At 48.0% G+C, this 21838-nt stretch overlaps 1 protein-coding gene across 1 annotated transcript in view; it reads right to left on the bottom strand.

Moving 5' to 3' along the window:
* Window positions 1-21838, bottom strand: part of LOC129711818 (protein Niban 2-like) — a 197195-nt gene that overhangs the window by 44056 nt on the left and 131301 nt on the right. Inside the window, exons 6-7 of the mRNA XM_055659753.1 lie at window positions 21702-21817; window positions 3195-3299 (exon numbers count right to left, since the gene is read on the bottom strand). Of these exons, the coding sequence (XP_055515728.1) occupies window positions 3195-3299; window positions 21702-21817 (221 nt within the window). The remainder of the gene's footprint in view (window positions 1-3194; window positions 3300-21701; window positions 21818-21838) is intronic.

Genomic DNA, 21838 nt, shown 5'->3' with positions numbered 1-21838 from the left:
ACAACCCTCCTATATAGACCTTCCTAATAAGCCCGTCCTAAATCCATAGCACGGAGCCATCATAAATCCTGTACATCTTAATATTTGAATTATTAAGAGATAATTAATTATTCCAATAATTCATTCTATCATTGAGTTAAAGTCCCAGAATTCCCTTCCTAACAGCATTGTGGATTTGCCCACACCTCATCAACTACAGCGATCAAGAGGCAGTTCACCACCACTTCCTTACGGACAATTTAGAATGGGTAATTTCATCCGCAGCCTACAAAGCAAACATCCCTAGAACAAATAGAAATTATAAACAAGCTGCATGCTAATGCTAGTTCCTGGTTTTGATCATTAACCATCAATGTTTTAGCTTTAATAATCAATAATCCTTATAATTAAACATTTTGGTATAATGTGAAAAGATTATATGATAGATTTAATCCCAGTGAAATCCCCACTGCTTTGAGGGTTTAGGGTGCCAATAATGGTATGACATATATCATGAATGGAAAGGGCCGAGGAATAAATGGAAAAACAGAGGGACATTGGTGTAGGAGCCCACAGATTGCTAATGGTGATGTCATGGGTAGATAAGATAGTGAAGAAGACATGGTGCTTGCCTTCAATTAGCAGAGGCATCGATATAAGAGCTAGGGGTTATTGGTAACATTTGGCAAAACTGAGGGGCATAGACGAGGTAAGTAATAAGAAACTTTTCCCCGTCATAGAAGTGTCGACGACCAGAGGATATAGGCTTAAGGTGATGAATCAGAGGAGATCTCAGTTAGATTTTTTTTTTTACCCAGAGGGTGGTTTCCTGAGAAGATGGTTGAGGCAGATAGTCTCATGGCATTTAAGAAACATCTGGATAAGCACTTGAACAAGAAATAGAAGGCTACGATCAGGTGCTGGCAAATGGGATCAGTACAGATGGATACTTGGATAGCATGGACATAATGAAGCACATGTTTTTATACTATATACCTCTATGACTTTATTAGTGTTTCCTTGAGGATGTAATTGGCAAGGTACAATCTTTATGTGTAAGAGGTATTTGATAAAGAACTATACAAAGGTTGCTCGTTAAATTTGGGGTTAGGATAACACATTATTGTGGGAGAGAAATAGTTAAAGGGATAGAAACAGATTGGCAGACTGCTGCTAGTGGGGTTTCACAGGGATCACCTATTTACAATTTATGCTAATGATTCCAAAGGAAAATTGGGGTATCGGTTTGCTGATGATACAAAGCTAGGTATAAAAATGAACCCTGAGAAAGTTGCAAAGGCTGAGCAAATGGGTAAGAAGATAGCAGGGACAATCTGTAGGAGGGATGTTTAGAATATACAAGATTCAAGAGAGTTTATTGTCATGTGTCCCAGATAGGACCATGACAATCTTGCTTTGCTTTCAGCTCAACAGAATATTGCAGGCATAAATAATACAGAACAGATCAGTGTGTCCATATACCATTGAATATATATGTCCACACATAAATAAGCATATAAAGTACATAAAGAATATAGAACAGTACAGCACAAGAACAGGCCCTTCGGCCCGCAATGTGGGTGTTGAACAAGATGCCAAGACAATCAATTATCTACCTGCACACAATCCATATCCTTCCATTCCCAGCCTATCCATATACCTATCCCAAATCTTTTTAAATGGGATAGGTATATGGTTCACCACCTCGCCTGGCAACGTATTCCAGGTATTCACCACTCTGTGCAAAAAATATTGCCCCTCACATCTCCTTGAAACCTTGCCCCTCTTATTTTAAAGCCATCAGAGGGGGAAAAAGGTTCTGACTGTCCACCGCTCAGAATTTTATATACTTCTATTAGGTCTTATGGTGCCATGAAATGGGGGGGGGGGGGGGGACTACCCATTAACACAGCTGTAATTTCTACACGGTGAAACTAAAATGTATAAAAACACCCTTTAATAAAATCTGACAATGTATACTTTAACCAAATGTGATTTTTTTTCTATTACAAATCTCAAATCGTGGAGACCAGAGGCAAATAAATAATGATGGATCTTTGTCCCAAACATTATGGAGGGCACTGTAGATATTGGGATGTTATGTTGTAGTTGTGGCAACTGTGGTGTATCTGTTCAGGTCTTTTGCTGAGTCCTTCTGTTGTCTCAAGTGCTGATTAATCCTATTAATTAGATTTCTCCACCACCCACCAACTTTACTATAATTAATGTTTACTCACTGGTTTGTAATTAAGGGGCTTGTTCCTGCTGAAAATACTTTGTGATTTTTCTTAACCTAGTCATGCGGTGATACTGCATGTTTGTCATTTTACTCTCCTAATTTATTTTTTCCAGTACCCTTCCTTACTTTCTATGCTTGTTTTCAGTTTCCCAATCTTCAGTTCTCCAACTTGCCTCAGAAAAGTGTTCTCAGTCACGGCCCCACTCACTGGCTTGTAATTAACGGGCTTGTCCCTGCTGCCCTTCTTGAATAAAAATACATGCTGTGCTGTGGTCACCTGGCTCCTTGCATGTGGCCAGTGAAGATTTAAGTTTCCATAAGACTTCTATTAGGTCTCTTCTCAACCTCTGGAAACCGTTTACACCAGCCCTATGCCATCCCATTCTTCCATCCACCCCTTGCAGAGTAAGGAGGGAGACCTGATGAAGGCCAACATGCCAAACACCTTCTTCACCATCTTTATTTTCAGATCTTGACCGCGAGATATAGAACCATAATCTAGGGGAAATATCCTTCCTGCATCGAAGCCCTAAAGAAAATTGTTATGCTTAACTAAGATAAGCTTTCTTTGTCTCATTCTAAAAAAGAGTACGATCCCTCCGGATAAAGACAGATGCACCATCCAAGAAGCTGCCTAATCAACCTTTGCAGTTCTTCTTCTGCAGCAAGAATATACTTTTTGAGCATGCAGACCAAAATTATATACAACATTCCAGATCTGCTCTCATCAATGTCCTTTATGATTGTAGCAATACATCTTTAATATTCTCCTCAAATCCTCTTGCAATAAACATCCTAACTTCTCGCAGCACCCAATTGGGTACTTTACTTGCTCCGATTTATAATCTCCCAAAAAATAGTACAGCCATAAATCCTTCCAGACATTCCCCAAAATAAAATATATTAAGTTTGTGGAACGACAAAGACTAACTAATTACTTGCATTAAATTAAGCTTGTTCAATACCATATACTTACCAAGATCCAGTCCTTTTGACGGTCATGTAATTTGCCCTTTAATTTAGGATAGATCATCGCTGCCAGCTCTGGAAGAAGCTCCTCCATCACTAAGTTAGTTGTAATCTGGGGAATGGAGGGAAAAAAAAACTTGATAATTGTTGCCAAAACTTTGCTTGTGCTTTGAATCAAATGATTATGGGCTCATGCCTTCTCATTATCAACAACACCACTAATTTTCAAGTCATCTGCAAACATATAATCATAAATCTGATATCCCCTTTAATGTATAAAAACGTGCAGCAAGGGTCTCTGGTGTGTTCATCAAGAGTATGTGAAGTGCAGTAGGCAGAAGCAATGCACCACCTCCAACACTACCCTTCAGTCCATTCCCTCATCCAGCCGGCCTTCACTCTAACAGGCTGTTCCTGAACTATCTCACTTTTAAAAGCCACTTACTTGTCAGATGTCCTTTTACTTGCAAAAGGCCTCATTATTTTGTGTTATTGTATTCAAATTGTGTTTTTTTTAATTAACAGTGGCTTCACCTCCAACTCTAACCTGTGGGTTCCATGCCGTCCCACCCCACCGCTTGCAAAGACAGTATCCCTTACTCTCAATTTCTCTGTCTCCACCACAAGGAGATGCTTCCCATTCTAGAAGTAAATAATTTTCCTCTTTCGTGATCCCACCACCAGTCACATCTTCCCATCCCTACCCCTGCCTCCATGCGGGCGAAATGTCCCATGGCGGGACATCGGGACGGGAGCGAGCCTGCCCACTCGCTCGCGAAGGCGCGTTAAGGTGGATGCGGGCGTTCCCTGCTGCCCCGGCGCCGACGGCACGAACTCCCCGGGCAACGTGAGTGGCGACCCGTACACGAGCTCCGCCGATGATGAGGCCAAGTCCTCCTTAGGAGCAGGCCGAAAGCCCAGCATGACCCACGGCAAATCGTCCATCCAGTCCGGGCCGGAGAGTCGCGCCTTCAGCGCTGCCTTGAGCTGCTGGTGGAACCTCTCCACCAGACCGTTAGCTTGCGGGTGATAAGCCGTGGTGTGGTGCAGCCGAACCCCGAGCAAGCGAGCCATAGCCGACCACAGCTCGGAGGTGAACTGTGGCCCCCAGTCTGCGCAGATGTGCGCCGGCACCCAGAAGGGAGCAATCCAGTGCGCGGACAATGCACGAGCACACGTAGCTGTTGAAGTATCGGCCAGCGGAATGGCCTCCGGCCACCGCGTGAAGCGGTCCACCATCGCGAGGAGTTGGGTGATGCCCTGGGACGGTGGAAGAGGCCCTACAATGTCTACGTGGAGATGGTCGAATCGCCGGTGAGGTAGACCAAACTCCTGGAGAGGCGCACGGACATGGTGCTGGATCTTCGCCGTCTGGCACGGAATGCAGGTGCGAGCCCAATGGCCAACCTGCTTGCGCAGACCGTGCCACATGAAACGAGCGGCCACTAGTGCCGTTGTCGCCCGGATTGATGGGTGAGACAGTCGTGGATCACCTCGAAAACGCTCCGGCGCCAGGCGGCAGGGACGATGGGGCGCGGCTGACCGGACGATACATCGCACAGGATCGTTGCTCCTCCAGGACCGAGAGGGACATACTCAAGGCGGAGGCTGGAGATGGCAGACCGGTAGGCGGGCATCTCACCGTCCGTGAGCTGTGCTTCTGCCAGGGCAGAATAGTCAATTCCGGGCGCCACCTCGAAAACGGCGTCGATAACGGGGCGGGACAATGCGTCGGCCACCCGGTTCTCTTTCCCCTCGACGTAGCGGATAGATGTGAGCCAATTGCCGCTGCTGCCGTGCGGACCAGGGGTCGGAAACCTTCGCCAGGGCGAAAGTGAGCGGCTTGTGGTCCGTGTAGGCGGTGAACGGGCAGCCCTCCAGGAAGTAGCGGAAGTGACGCACTGCCAGGTACAGAGCCAGGAGCTCGCGATCGAACGTGCTGTATTTGGTCTGCGCGCGGTTGAGGTGCCGGCTGAAGAAGGCCAGGGGCCGCCAACCTCCGCCTGTCAGTTGCTCCAGCACGGCACCCACCGCCGACTCCGAGGCGTCCACCGTGAGAGCAGTCGGGGCATCTTCCCGGGGGTGCACCAGCAGTACGGCCCGAGCAAGGGCCTCCTTCGCGCCGCCAAATGCTGTCACTGCCTCGTGGGTCCATTCGACGTTCTTATGCTATCCACCCGGCAGAAGTTGATACAGAGGCCGCATGATGTTGTCCGCGGATGGCACGAAACAATGGTAAAATGCCACCATGCCGACAAACTTTTGCAGGCCGCGCACCGTGCGTGGGCGGGGAAACCGACGGATGGCGTCGACCCTGTCCGGCAGGGGAACCGTGCCTTGCGAAGTCACGCGGTGGCCGAGGAAGTCAATCTCGGTTACCCCAAAACGGCACTTGTCGAGGTTGATAGCCAAACCATGCTCGCTGAGCCGCTGACAGAGCTGCCGGAGGTGGGCGCAGTGCTCCTGCTGCGAGCGGCTGGCCACCAGGATGTCGTCCAGGTAAACAAAGACAAAATCAAGGTCGCGACACACCCCGTCCATTAGGCGTTGAAAAGCCTGCGCAGCGTTCTTGAGGCCAAACGGCATCCGCGTGAACTCATAAAGTCCGAATGGCGTGATGATCGCCGTCTTGGGTGCATCATCCGGGTGGACCGGGATCTGGTTATAACCCCGTACCAGATCCACTTTTGAAAATATTGTAGCCCCAGCCAAATGGGCGGTGAAGTCCTGGATGTGGGGTACGGGGTATCGATCCGCTGTTGTTGCGGCATTTAGCCGTCGGTAATCCCCGCAAGGTCGCCAGCCCCCGCTTGCCTTAGGGACCATGTGGAGTGGGGACGCCCATGGGCTACTTGAAGGGCGGACGATCCCCAAGGCCTCCATCGTGCGGAATTCCTGCCGTGCCAGACGCAGTTTATCCGGCAGCAGTCGGCATGCTCGTGCGTGGATAGGTGGGCCGGTAGTTTGTATTAAATGTAGCACTCCATGACTGGGGGTTGATGACCGAAACTGTAGGGTCAGGATGTCCGGGAACGCGGCCAAGATCCGAGCGAAGCGGGAATCCACGGACGACAGGGGGCGCCCCACCGGCTGATCCAAACGTAACGTGATCATCTCCATCGTAGCGGCGTTGACCAAGCGCTGACGCCTGACGTCCACCAGGAGGGAATGCGCCCGGAGGAAGTCGGCCCCGAGCAACGGCTGGGAGACATCAGCAATGGTGAACCGCCACGAGAAATGACAGGAGCCGAACACGATCGGGACCATGCGCGCTCCATACGTGCGGATGGGGCTGCCATTCGCCGCGGTGAGGACGGGCCCCCGCTTACCGGAACGAATGTTGGCCAGCGAAGGGGGCAGGACGCTGAGCTCCGCTCCAGTATCAACGAGGAAGCGGGTCCCGGAGCGCCGATCCCAAGCGAAGAGGCGGTGAATTTGGCCGGCCGCCGCGGGGACTATTGGCAGCCGGCCCAGGCATTTCCCGGGAGCGTGCACGGCAGGCGGCATTGTCGTGCTGCAGCACCCCAGCGCTGATGGTAGTAGCACCAGCGCCTCATGTTGGTGGTACTTAGAGCTTGCCGGCTCCTGTTGGTGGCACTTGCAGCTTGCTGGCGCTGGACTGCAGGTGCAGTACCCGAAACGGCCGCGGGGGGCGATCTTACGGGCCGTCGGGCTGGAGCTGTCACTCCTTCCACAGCTCCCCCGCCCCACCAGAGGAAATCGGAAGCTGCCGGGGTGACATCATCGGCGCGCCTACCGACGGCCAGGGCGTTGACGTCATCAGGGTGCGTTGTCCTCAGCGCGTCCCGTGGCTGCTGACGGCCAGCGCGTTGACGTCATCAGGGCGCGCCATCCACAACGCTTCGGCGCGCCTCCCGAGGGCCCTGATATCGGCTAAGTGTGGTGGTAGGGCTTTCTCGTTTCTCCATCATGACGACAATGGAGCGTCAGGGTCACCAATGTGGTGCGTAGGTCTCGAAATGAAAGAGAGGAGTCAGGTATTTCGAGAGGCACCTTTATTTGTGTTCCTCCCGGTGGTAGGGAAGTCCACACGAGAGAAAGATGGCAACCAAACCCCTGCCTTTAAACCCTCTGAACCACTGAGCCGAGGGGTTCGACAGTTAGTAAGTAAGTTTTATTTATATAGCACGTTTTAAGTCAACTCGCATTGACACCAAAGTGCTTTACATAAATTAAATAATAAGTTTCCATACAAACCATAGAAAAAGGTTAAAAAAAATAAAGAAAATGGACACAACACATTATAGAGTTCAACACAAACGTCCCCCCACAGCAGAATCAAAATTTTCCACTGTGGGGAAAGGCACCAGAAAGATAAGTCCTCTTCCTCTGAAACACCCGAGGTCGGGGCCCATTTGTGGCCTTGCAGCCAGTCCGATAATTTTCAGGGCCCTCTTGCCGTGAAGATGGAACTCCAGCGTCGGGTGAAACAATTCCTCAAGCGGCTGGGAAAGTCTGGAGCGGCTGCCTCCTCCGCGGAGAGCGGGGCACTCGTAGACCTCAGGCCGCGCGGGTTGGAGCCCCGACCCCGGCGAACTCGATCCCAGATTCCGCGGCGCACCAAATCCAGCGGACACCCGCTGCCACAGCTCCGCGATGTTGGGAGTCGGTGGCCACAGCGCTCCGGAGCTTACTGCATGGCGACCCAGTAAGGCATCGCCTGCTCTGTGGCTCCCCTCCTTGATAGTGTCCTTGCGCTGTGCCGCTGCCGAAGCTGTAGTCCCGGCCGGTCCCGACAGGAAACGCCGCTCCATTCTCGATGGTAGGCCGCGAGGACGGGGCGAAGAAGCAGCTTGGAGGGATGCTGCCTCTCCGACCAGGTAGGTGACTAAGAATTAAAGTTTCCCCCTTCCCCACCCCCACATAAAAGACCTCCACTAACATTTTGGACAGGACAGGACTTAAAATAAAAAAAAGATGAAGAGACGGACTGTGGGCAGGCTGCCATACACAGACGGCGCCCACTCCCTTAAAAGTTAGGGTGTTAAAAAGTTATAAGTTAGGGTGGCCCGACCCTTGGGTGCCGCCACACCTTCCTCATTAACATCTGAGGACCCCTTCCAGGTGAGAGAGCAGTTCACATGCATCTCCTCTAACCTCGTCGACTGCATCCAGAGTTTGTGATGTGGCTTTCTTTATATCGGCGAGACCAAGCATAGACTCAGCAACTGTTTCGTCAAATACTTATATCGGTCCAGATCTCCTGGTTGCTAAACATTTTAACTCCTCTTCCCATTCCCATACATATTTCTATCCTGGCCCTCCTCAATTACCAGAGTAAGACCACACATAAACTGGAGGAACAGAACCTCATATTCCACTTGGACCAATTTTAGGTAACTAAACCACTTCTCCCTCGGTGCCCTTTGCCCCACCTAGATTCACACCCATTTCTGCCCCCACCACAATATTCCTTCCTCCAACTTCACATTTCACAACTCTTCTATCCTTATCTCACAACTTTTGTCTTCATTTCTGATCATTACCCAACCCATTGCCTACCAAAAGCCACCCTCACCTGTATCCACCTATCATTTGCCAGGCTTTGTCCTTCCTCTCCTCTCTTCCAGCTTTCTTCCCCACCCATCACTATCAGTCTGAAGAAAGGTCCTAACCCAAAAAGAATTCATGTTCTCCAGAGATGCTGCATGACCCGCTGAGTTACTCCAGTAAACTCACTTCACTTTGACATATACTGAAAATGGTAGTGCATCAAAGGGCACGTGGCAATAAAGATCAACAGAGTGGTGGAAGTGGCTTATGCCATGCTTTCATATGCTTCCGTCCATAGTCAGGGCTATGGACGGAAGCATACAATATATAAGTTGGGGCGTTATATTGCAGCATGATAAATCATAGCTAAACTGCACTTGGCGTAGTGTGTACCCTACCTGTGGCATAAGAATGGGTGACTATTGCATTCTATTCGACCAAGGATGATTCCCTCACTTAGACTATTTCAGCTTTGCTTCCTCCCAATGATAAGTGTTTTAAATTCTTAAATGGCCACTACTAAACAGCATTAACTGTGGAGAGACCCCACTGTTTCCCAAAGATAGACACAAAATGCGGGAGTAACTCAGCAGGTCAGGTAGCATCACTGGATAAAATAGATAGGTGATGTTTCAGGTCAGGGCCCTTCCTCAGACTGATATAGTAGGGAGAGTGAGGGTAAAATATGGAAGCCAATAAATAAACAGGACAAATTGAGACTGGTAACAGATGACCTCGGGCAGGGAGGTTCCTTGATGAGCTGGTTATTGGTTAGGGACTTTGTGATCCCAAGAGGGATACATCGTTGTGAACTGTTTAACCAACTTTTATTGGAAAGGGGAAGAGAGAAGGAGGCCACATCAGGATAACCGTATGCAGTAGATGAGGTTAGAGGAGGTGCATGTGAACCTCTGTCTCACCTGGAAGGACTGTTGGGCATCCCTGGATGGAGGCGAGGGAGGAGGTATAGGTATCAAGTGTTACAGCTCTTGTGGTTGCTGGGGAAGGGGAGGTTTGGGTGGGAAGGGATGTGAAAACGGAGTTGCGGAGAGAGAGGGAGAGTCGTAAAAGGGTGAGGATAGGAAGAAGTGATTAGTGGTGGAATCACGTTGGAAGTGACGTAAATGTCAGAGGATGATGTGTTGGATGCGGAGGCTGGTGGTGTGAAAGGTGAGGACCAGGGAAAGTCTGTCCTTCTTTCGTATGAGGGGAGGCGGAGTAAGAGCAGAACTACGTGACAGACACGTGTGAGGGACCCATCTGTGAGAGAAGGGGGGGAAATCGCATTCACCGTGACTGAGGATATCTCGATGTCCTTGTATAATCGGAGTGTCCATAATCGGAGTGGTGGCGCGGCTCCGGCTGCAGCGGCTCACCGGCAGTCCCGTTTGTTTGTGTTTTTTGTGCTGTTTATTTTGTTTTGGTTAGTCTAGTTTTTGGTTTTTAGTTTGTGTTTTGGGGGGGGGCGTTGAAACGGGGTTGCAGTCTCTCCCTGCGGGGGAATGCGACCTTTTTGTCGTATTCCCCTTCTCTGCCACCGTCTGCGCTGATGCCTAATGGAGCTGACGACCTCGAGGCTCCGGAGGCAGAGCCCGTCTAGACTCGCCCTGAGCTCGCTCCCGTGAGGGTGGTCCGGCTCAGGGCTGGAACAGTGCTCCCGTGAGAGGTTGTGACGCTCCCGTGAGGGCGGCCAGCCCGAGGGTGGAACGAGGCTCCCGTCGGAGCGGCCAAGCTCGGGGAGGTGCAGCGCTCGCAGCCCGAGGGAGAAGCGACGCCCATGTCGGGGCAGCCTGGCCCGGGGAAGAGACGCCCAAGTCGGGGCAGCCCGGCCAGAGGGAGAAGCGACGCCCATGTCGGGGCGGCCCGGCCCGGGGGAGGTTCGGCGCCCATGTCGGGGCGGCCCAGCCCGAGGCTGAAGACGGTACTGTACTCACGTGAGGGTGGCGGGGACGGTGTTCTGGCGGTGGTGGCCTAAGTCCGGGGTTCGGCCACGGGCCAGCGGCTGCGTCTGCAGGACTGGGGGGCGGCAGCTTCAACCACCCCGGGCCGCGGTGTTTGAGCCACGGGACTGATCTATAACATCGCCCGGGGGGTATCGCCTCAGCGCAGAGGGAGAAGAGGAGGGAAGAGACTGCAGACCTAAGACTTTTGCCTCCATCACAGTGAGGAGATGCTGGGTGGACTCACTGTGGTGGATGTTAATATGTGTTTATTGTTGTTTTTATTGTATTATATGTATGACTGCTACAATTTCGTTCAGACTTCGGTCTGAATGACAATAGAGGCTATCTAATCTAATCTAGTATGGAAAACCTCATGTTGGGAGTAGATGTGGTGGGGACGGAAGAATTTAGAGTAGGGTATAACATCTTAGCAAGAAGCAGGGTGGGGAGAAGTGTAGTCCAGATAACTGTGGGAGTCGGTAGGTTTGTAGCAGACGGTTTTTGATAGTGTGTCAACAAGATGTAGACAGAGATATCAAGAATGGGGAGAGAGGTGCCATAGATAGTCCAGGTGAATTTGAGAGCATCGTGGAAGTTAGTGGTGAAGTTAATAAAGTCCATAAGTTCTGCATGGGTGCAGAAGATAGCCCCGATGCAGTTTTCAATGAAGCAGAGATAGAGTTGGGGGATAGAATCAGTGAACGCCTGGACCACGGATTGTTTGATGTAACCAACAAAAGGACCGGCATAGCTGGGGCCCATGCGAGTGCACATGGCTATACCTTTCCGGGGGGTCAAATGAGATGGAGGAACTGAGTGAAATCCAGGTTAGTCGGGAAGTGGTGTTAGGTACATTGAATGAATTAAAGGCCGATAAATACCCAGTGCCAGATAGGCTGCATCCCAGAGTGCTTAAGGAAGTAGTGGATGCTTTAGCGATAATTTTTCAAAACTCTTTCGATTCTGGAGTAGTTCATGAGGATTGGAGGGTAGCTAATATAACCACACTTTTTAAAAAGGGAGGGAAAGAGGAAACGGGGAATTACAGACCAGTTAGTCTAACATCGGTAGTGGGGAAACTGCTAGAGTCAGTTATTAAAGATGGGATAGCAGCACATTTGGAAAGTGGTGAAATCATTGGACAAAGTCAGCATGGATTTATGAAAGGTAATCATGTCTGACGAATCTGAAATAATTTTTCGAGGATGTAACTAGTAGAGTGGATAAGGGAGAACCAGTGGATGGGTTATATCTGGACTTTCAGACAGCTTTCGACAAGGTCCCACATAAGAGATTAGTATGCAAAGTTAAAGCACATGGTATTGGGGGTTCAGTATTGATGTGGATAGAGAACTGGCTGGCAGAGGGTGGATCTTATAGAAACAAGAAGATTGTTCACGATGTTGGGGAAGCCCAGAGCAAGGGGTCACAGTTTAAGGATAAGGGGGAAGTCTTTTAGGACCGAGATGAGAAAAACATTTTTCACACAGAGAGTGGTGAATCTGTGGAATTCTCTGCCAGAGAAAGTAGTTGAGGCCAGTTCATTGGCTATATTTAAGAGGGAGTTAGATGTGGCCCTTGTGGCTAAAGGGATCTGGGGCTATGGAGAGAAGGCAGGTACAGGATACTGAGTTGGATGATCAGCCATGATCATATTGAATGGCGGTGTAGGCTCGAAGGGCCGAATGGCCTACTCCTGCACGTATTTTCTATTTTTCTATGTTACCTCTCTGCCGCTCATTCCATACACCCACCATCCTTTGAGAGAAAAAGTTGCCCCTCTGCTTCATATTAAATCTTGCCCCTCTCATCTTAAACCTATGTCCTCTGGTACTTAATTCCCCTTCACTGGGTAAAGGACTTTCCAATCCAAATAATGGTCCAAATGCTTTTTGTATGGTGTAATAGTGCCTGCCTCCAATCACCACCTCTGGCAGCATGATCCAGATATTTACCACCCTCAGTGTGAAAAACATCTCTCTCAGATATTCTTTAAATTTCTCCCCTCACCTTAAACTTGTACTCTCTCGAATTCTCCCAATTTTGCTAGCTGGCATTAACATTGAATTCTCCCAATTTTGCTAGTTGGCATTAACATTGAATTCTCCCAATTTTGCTAGCCCTTGCTGTCTCCTCCCCTTCCTTAACCCTCTAGCAGTCTCCTCCCACCCTCCTATCCGCCCGCCCTCGGGCTCCTCCTCCTCCTCCCCTTTTCCTTCCTTCTCCCCCCCCACCCCCCATCAGTCTGAAGAAGGGTTTCGGCCCGAAACGTCGCCTATTTCCTTCGCTCCATAGATGCTGCTGCACCCGCTGAGTTTCTCCAGCAATTTTGTGTACTCTCTCGACTTGGACTATTTTTGCTCATTTACACAGTATTAGTTATAAAAGTCATACCATACAAAATCAGCCCTTCAGCCTACCCCATGCATCTTTCTTCCCATTTACGCAATCCTATTTGCCTGAATTCGGACTGTTTGAAGTTTCTATTTAAATGTCAGACGACACCAATGTACTTATAAAATCTATGCACTTAAAATCTATGTATAAAATGTATGTACTTATAAAATATGTATAACCTGGGATTATGCTTAATGTTAATGTAGAACTGTGGTCGCTGGTCCAAAAAGGCTTATCCATGAATACTTCATTTACTTGCCCCTCTGAATATTTCCCAAGATTAGCTCAAGCGTTGCTTTCTACATATTGTCAGAGGAAACTTTCCTGAACACATTTGACAAATTCCACCGCACCTAAACCTTTTGCACTATGACATTCCCAGTCAATACTAGGAAAGTTACAATTCCCTATTACCACAGCCTTATTAGACATGCAGATGCCTGCAATCTCCTGGCATATTTGTTCTTCTAGTTCCCGTTGACTATTTGGGGGCCTGTGGTACAATCCCAACAAGGTGATCATCGCTTTCTTGTTCCATCAGCTCCATCCATATAGCCTTACTAGACGAACCATTCGTAATGTCACCTTTGACCACTGCCGTGACATCCTCCTTCCTATAAAAGGACGACCTTCCAAATGCGGCCAAACCAAAGTCCTATAAAGTTACACCATGACACTATGAAATCAAGCATATCATATGCCTTATTGTGGCCTATCCATGTCCTCCATAGTTGCTGTCTGACCTGATGAGTTACTCCACATAGTGTTATTTTTTCATTTTTCCAAATTCAGTTACTATCATTTAAGAGATTTACTGAAAATGTCTTTGACGTCACAAGCGGCTCTTTCAGAGGATTGCAACCAAAGGTGAAAGTAACTTTAATTTATTTAACTACCAAAGGTATGCCAGTTACACCATCTTATTTCCAAATTAAAACAAAACGCACAGATACTGAAAATCTGACAAATATATATAGGAAATATTACACACACAGAACCTCAGCAGTAATAATCTCCATGTGCTAGTGATAGTACAAATAGGACTATAGAGCTGATGAATGCATGGCTGAGGAAGTGGTGCAGGGGGTCAGGTTAACAGTAGGACCCTGAGGACTGTTATAGAATAGAGACCTAGCAGTACAGGTACTTGGTTCTATGAAAGTGGTGATACAGGTGGACAAAGTGGTGAACAAAGCATTTGACAAGCTTGCCTTCATCGGTCAGGGCCTTGAGCACAGGATGTGATGTTATAATTGTACAAGACATTGGTACGGCCACATTGAAATCAAGAGAGTAATCAGGGCAAGGTTAGGACCTTTTTCCAATACTAGATCATCACACTTTTAAAAGCATCCAACTTTCAAGACATTCTTTTGCCTGCAAATCTACATATTGCCTGAGAAAACTTTCCTGAACACATTCCAACCCGTCTAAGCCCTTGGCATGATGAGAGTCCCAGTCTATATTGGGAAAGTTAAAATCCCCTACTTTGAGAACCTTATTAGTCTTGCTGCTGCCTGCAATCTTTGGGACAAAGACCCATCATTTATTTATTTGCCTCTGTACTACACAATTTGAGATTTGTAATAGAAAAAAACACATGTGGTTAAAGTGCACATTGTCAGATTTTAATACATTTTAGTTTCACTATGTAGAAATTACAGCAGTGTTTATACACAGCCCCCCCATTTCAGGGCACCATAATGTTTGGGACACAACAATGTCATGTAAATGAAAGTAGTCATGTTTAGTATTTTGTTGCATATCCTTTGCATGCAATGACTGCTTGAAGTCTGCGATTTATGGACATCACCAATTGCTGGGTGTCTTCTCTTATGTCTTCGTGTCTTATGCTTGTTTTGGGGGCTAGTCCCCTTCAGTTTTCTCTTCAGCATATAAAAGTCATGCTCAATTGGGTTCAGATCGGGTGACTGACTTGGCCACTCAAGAATTAACCATGTTTTAGCTTTGAAAAACTCCTTTGTTGCTTTAGCAGTATGTTTGGGATCATTGTCTTACTGTAGAATTAACCGCCGGCCAATGAGTTTTGAGACATTTGTTTGCACATGTGCAGATAGGATGTGTCTATACACTTCAAAATTCATTATGCTACTACCATCAGCAGTTGTATCATCAATTAAGATAAGTGAGCCAGTACCTTCAGCAGCCATACATGCCTAGACCATAACACCCCCAGCACCGTGTTTCACAGATGAGGTGGTATGCTTTGAATCTTGGGCAGTTCCTTCTCCATACTTTGCTCTTGCCATCAGGGGCGGAAACCGGTGGGGGGGGGGGGGGGGGGGGGGGGGGGCAGAGGAGACACGTCCCCCCCATGTTTTGAGAGGTTGGGGACATCCCCCCCCAAGTTTTTGTGATCCCAATTTTAAAATCTCCGCTTTTAACGCTGGATTGAGCCTCCGAAGCCTCGCGCGTGAGTGTGCGCATGCGCCAGGGCTCTCACTTAACTTTTTTTCTCTGTTGCCAGCCGGGCAACCTTGACAGATTTTTAGGTTGCCAAATGACAGTTTAGGTGGTCATTTAAGACGGTTTGCATGACGCGTGCGATAATGTGCTCGGACGAAGTGCGTAGTTACCAGTCAGAATTATGGTCAATGAAGCATTCACATATTATGGTCAAGAAGGAACTGCAGATGCTGGAAAATTGAAGGTGCTGGAGAAACTCAGCAGGTGCAGCAGCATCTATGGCGCGAAGGAAATAGGCAACGTTTCAGGCCGAAACCCATCAGTCTGAAGAAGGGTTTCGGCCCAAAATGTTGCCTATTTCCTTCGCTCCATAGATGCTGCCGCATCCGCTGAGTTTCTCCAGCACTTTTGTCTACATTCACATATTATTTCAGCTTCAAATAACTCACAAACTAAACATAATTACCAATCAAGACAAGATATATACCACAATGACATGCAGCACAATTACAATACAATATCTCAACTGTTTTTACACATTGCAATTTCTATTAGTCCTGAGAAGGCAATCGGTGTGGAATGGATGGATTGAGGCAGGTGAATTAGTATGTGTTGGTTGGAGTATGTAAAATTGTGAGGGGAGACACGGGGGATGTCAGCAGTGTTGTGAACGCTCTGTACAGGATGACATGGCCTTAGGGGGGGGTTATTGCTATTGGGATCAGAAACAGGATGAATGGGGGGGGGGGATCAGTACAGAATGACAGGGGGGTGGACAAAAATGCTGGAGATTAAAACTCAGCGGGTGAGGCAGCATCTATACACTAACTGACAAGAAATAGGTAAACCTTTCGGGTCGAGACCCTTCTTCATTTGACTGCTTTCCGTTATTCTTCTTGAATGGGGGTTCAGTACAGGATGAATTGGAGGGCCAGGAGGGGAGGGGGCGGGAGAATCAATATGAGGTGGGTAGGGTGATGGGGGGGGGGGGGGGGGGTAGATGGGGGGGGGGAGCACAGGGAATGTTAGTGTGGACTGAATAGAGGAGGGAATGGGGATCAGTGCGGGATGGAGAGGAGGGGTCCCAGGATAAGAGGGGTGGAGGGGACGTACAAGGGAGAGATAGAGAGGGGAGGGGGGGGGGAAGGGGCAGAGGAGGTGGGGAGGAAGGAAGATCAGCACTCCTTGGACAACATCGCCCCGCTGCCTTGGCCGTCCCTGTCCAATGCCAAAGTGCCACCGCCCTCCTCGCCACCGCCTCCCCTCCGCCAGCCGACAGGAAGGTGCGGGGCCGAGCAGTGCAGCTCAAAGATCCTACAGCAGGTGCAGCTGCTTCAGACGGCGGAAGGAGATCTCCCTCTCCCTTCCTCCCTCCCCCCAGGCTCGGCGTGCGAGAGGAGTTGTTTTGAAAGCACCGTTAACGGATTTGTAAGCAGTGCCGTTAACGGATTTGCAAGCAGCCGCCGTTACCAGGGCGATAGCGGCCGCTGCTTGCTTGTTAAGGGGGGGACTTGATAGAAGTCTTTAAAATGATGAGAGGGATAGACAGAGTTGATGTGGACAAGCTTTTCCCTTTGAGAGTAGGGAAGATCCAAACAAGAGGACATGACATCAGAATTAAGGGACAGAAGTTTAGGGGGCAAACATGAGGGGGAACTTCTTTACTCAGCCCCACTGCCTTTGTAGCGGTGTGGAATGAGCTTCCAGTGAAGGTGGTGGAGGCAGGTTCGTTTTTATGATTTAAAAATAAATTGGATATTTATATGGGTGGTAAGGGAATGGAGGGTTATGGTCCTCCCCCAGGCTCGGCAGGCAGGTGGGACTAAGGGTTAAAAAATTTGTTCAGGCACGGACTTGTAGGGCCGAGATGGCCTGTTTCCGTGCTGTAATTGTTATATTGCAAATCCGCCAATGTGGAACGGGGTGCTGGAGGAGGAGGCGGTGGAGCCATTGTTGTCACCAGCTGTCACCATGCACCTAGTATTTTTGCCCCGCAATACATCCGCCGCCGACACAAAACGTCACGTTCCTTTTCTCCAGAGATGCTGCCTGCCCTGCGGAGTTACTCCAGTTTTTTGTGTCTATCGGTATAAACCAGTATTTGATTGCCAAGCTGGGCAAAATGACTCGGTGTTTAGGTTGCCCGGTGGCACTTTGGGTGGTCAATGGCACCCGGGCAACCGCTAATTTCGAGCCCTGATGCACGCGTGGCCGGCAAAAAATTGTGTCCCCCGTCCCCTCCATGTTTTGATAGCGAGTTCCGCTCTTGCTTGCCATCACACTGATATAAGTTAATCTTCATCTCATCTGTCCACAATACTTTTTCCTGAACTTTGGTTGCTCTTTTAAGTACTTCTTGGCAAACAGTAACCTGGCCATCCTATTTTTGTGGCTAACCAGTGGTTTGCATCTTGCAGTGTAGCCTCTGTATTTCTGTTCATGAAGTCTTCTGCGGACAGTGGTCATGGTCAAATCCACACCTGACTTCTTAAGCGTGTTTCTGATCTGTCGGACAGGAGTTTGGGGATTTTTCTTTATAATTGAGAGAATTCTTCTGTCATCAGCTATGGAGGTCTTCCTTGGCCTGCCAGTCCCATTGCGATTAGTAAGCTCACCAGTGCTCTCTCTTGCTTCTTAATGATGTTACAAACAGTTGATTTTGGTAAGCCTAAGGTTTGGCTGATATCTCTAACAGTTTTACTCTTGTTTCTCAGTCTCATAATGGATTCTTTGACTTTTATTGGCACAACTTTGGTTCTCATGTTGATAAATTGCAATAAAAGCTTCCAAAGGTGATGGAAAGACTGGAGGAAAGACTGGGTGCTGAGAGCTTTCTTATACCTGCATTAAGGAGGCAATTAAACATACCTGAGCAATTACAAATGCCTGTGAAGCCACGTGTCCCAAACTTTATGGTCCCCTGAAATGGGGAGACTATGTATAAACACTGCTGTAATTTCTAAATGGCGAAAAAAATGTATGAAAGTGACCTTTAATAAAATCTGACAACGTACAGTTTAACCACATGTGATTTTTTTTCTATTACAAATCTCAAATTATGGAGTACAGAGGCAAATAAATAAATGATGCGTCTTTGTCCCAAACATTATGGAGGGCATTGTATTCTTTTCATTCCAATGGACTATTTTGGAGCTTATTGTGAACTCCCGACAAGGTGATCATCCCTCTTTTATTTCTCAGCTCCACCCATGTAGCCTCACTGGATGAACCATCGTTATGTCATCTCTGACCACTGCCATGGCATTCTCCTTAATCAATAAAACAACACCCCCTCCTCTTTTACTTCCATCTCCACACTTCTTTCCAGTAACACCTGTACATTGGAACCTTAAGCTGCCCGTCCTGTTCCTCTATTAGCCAGTTTTCCATGATGACTACTATATCTCCGTTTCAGGCACCTACCCATGCCCTGAGTTCATCTGCCTTACGTGTTGGGCCTCTCGCATTGCCATGCATTTCAATGCAACAGTCCTTCCTTGCTCCATGCCGTGAACCTGCCCACTCAGTCCATTGAACTTTCTTACATCACCATCCATACCAACTTCCAGCCTCTCACCTGCCTCAGTCCCACATTGGATCCCCCCCTCCCTGTAAATCTAGTGTAAACCCACACATGTCGCACTAGCAAACCTGAATACCAGGATATTGGTTCCCCTCCAATTCAGATGTGACCCATTCATCTTGCACAGGTCACCTCTGCCCCAGAAAGGAGACCAACGGTTCAAAAATCAGAATCCCTGCCATTTGTACCTTCTCCTCAGTCACACATACATCTGTCATATGTTCCTTACCTACCCTCACTAGCAGGTGGCACCAGGGGAAATCCAAAGATCACTACCCAGGAGGTCCTGATTTTGAACCTTTTGCCTAACGCCAATATTCATTTTGCTGAACCTTATCCTTTTCCTACCTATTGCATTTGTGGCAACATGCACAACGACTTCTGGCTGCTCACCCTCACCTTGAGAATGTCATGCAGCTGCTCCAAGGCATCCTGGACTCTGGCTCCAGAGAAACAACATACCATCCTTGAGTCTCTATTGCTGCTACAGAATCTCCTGTCTGCCCCCTAATTAATGAGACTCTACTTGACATTACCCTTCCACGCAGTGCCTCAGAGCCAGGCTTGGTGCCACAGCCCTGACTGCTAGTGTTGCTTACCTCTGACAGGTCATCTCTCCCAACAGTATCCAAATAGGTATAGCTGCTTTGAAGGGATATGGCCTCAGTGGATACCTGCTCTCTCGGTCTACTCACTTTCCTCGTGGTCACCCGCCTATTCTCTGCCTGTATCTGAGGTGCGACCACCCGTTATACGTCATGTACTTGGATATATTTCCCACAGGTGTAGTCATCAGGGACACTAGCACTCCCTGACTCCTCACATCCTGCGAGAGGAACAGTGCACCATTCTACCTGCCATCACTATTACACCAAAACCAAAAGGAAAAAAAGCACAATCACACACAAGAAACAGCAGACTGTTCCTTTACCTCTCGTCACCTTGCTCAGCCTCTTCACCGAAGCCTCACACTTTCCCTCCACACAGCCCCTTGAGCCAATGCCTCTCACTTACCACCACCACCACCCCCAACACAGTCTCTCTCCCAATAGGCTGCTCATCTACGCCGTGTTCTTTTTATTGGCTGACTAATTAGCCAATTTTAATCACTCAACCAATCCAATGACTGCCTATTGAAATCTCCCGCTGCTGCTCCAACACTGAAATGAACTCACTCAACCAATCCAATGCATTAAATTCTCTTGGTATGGCAGAAAAAGGAATCCTTCTGGTCCTAACTTTCCAACTCTTCATTCAATGGCTGGATATCTTATAGTGAATGACTTACACATGCACTTCAGAACCTTTTCACCACTGAAAAGGCATATTGAAACGCACGCTCAGATATTCCCACTTGCTTGGAGTCCAACAACACAAACAGCGCAATGCCATCCAGGGCCGGTAAGCCTACTTGACTAATTCTCCACTCAGGGCCCTGTACATTCATTCCCTGCACCTGCACTACCAGCAAAATATGTGCAGTTGTTCACTCAGGCTACGCAAGATCTCTCAAACCTCTAACACAAGATAGTCAGAGTATGGAAACACTATCACCAAAAGGTTAGTCTACAAGCTGTACACTATGACAGTGATAAATTGAAGTTTCTTTATTATAGCTAGATTCAAATTCTGGAAACCTCACCGAGCAGTGCTGTTTTAGTATCTTCACCAGAATGATTACAGAACTTTAAATTAAGAGTCATTGCCATGGTGCAATTACTATTCTGTTCGCATGAAGCTCAGAGTAAACAGTATACCGCAATGGCAGATACAACAATAAATAAGTTAAAGAAGATAACATCACTGATTTATCTGGGGCCGTGAAGCCTGCCAATTTATCTGGGGTAATTAGGGATGAGTGATTAATGTTGGACTGGCCACAAAGCTCAGATTCTTCTTCTCCAGGGAGCATAGGCCATTGACAAATGTCCTCCACCTCACTCGGTTGTCGGCAGTACTTTCAAGATCTCCCCAGTTGAACCCACTCTCAGGCATTTCTGTCTGGACTCCTCTTCTCCAGCTGTTCCTGTGGCGACCTCTTTTCCTTTTTCCTTGGGGGCTCCATTTCCGGGCTTGCCGGGTGATGTTTGTGGCAGGATTCCTGAGGGTGCGTCCAAACCAACTCCATTTTCTCCTTCAAATTTGTAAGTCAACGGGCTCCTGGTTTGTTCTTTTCCACAGGTCCCAATTGCTTGCTTTGTCTCTCCACCAGATGTTAAATATTCTCCTAGGGCAGGTGTTAATGAATGTTTGCAGCCTGTTTGTAGTGTGTTTTGTAGTCTCTGATCCATACAGCATCACCTGTTTCACATTTGAGTTAAAGATGCGTATTTTGGGTTGATTGAGATGTGTTTTGGGCTCCAGATCTTCCTGAGCATGTTAAACACCACCCTAGCCCTATTGATTCTACTTTTTATGTCTGCCTCTGCCCCTCCGGTGATGTCCACAACACTGCCTAGGTATGGTATCATTTAAAAATAAATTGGATAGGCATATGGATGAGAAGGGAATGGAGGGTTATGGTATGAGTGCAGGCAGGTGGGACTAAGGGAAAAAAAGTTGAGAGAGCTGGCCTGATTGAAAGTTCAGATTGCAAGGTAAATAAAAAAGCGTGACAAGAACACAATATAGTAATTTACAACTATCAAACCTGTATTTGATTGCCGCACAACATTTCCCAGGTGCCATACTGATCCTTTGACTGACGGTACAGACGGACAGCATCAGAGAATGCCGGAGTCTCCACTTTACAATCTTCAGGCAATCCTAGAGCAAAAATAAAATATG

The sequence above is a fragment of the Leucoraja erinacea genome, chromosome 31, assembly GCF_028641065.1.
Source record: "Leucoraja erinacea ecotype New England chromosome 31, Leri_hhj_1, whole genome shotgun sequence".
Taxonomy (NCBI): domain Eukaryota; kingdom Metazoa; phylum Chordata; class Chondrichthyes; order Rajiformes; family Rajidae; genus Leucoraja; species Leucoraja erinaceus.
This window is presented reverse-complemented; position numbering and strand designations above follow the sequence as displayed.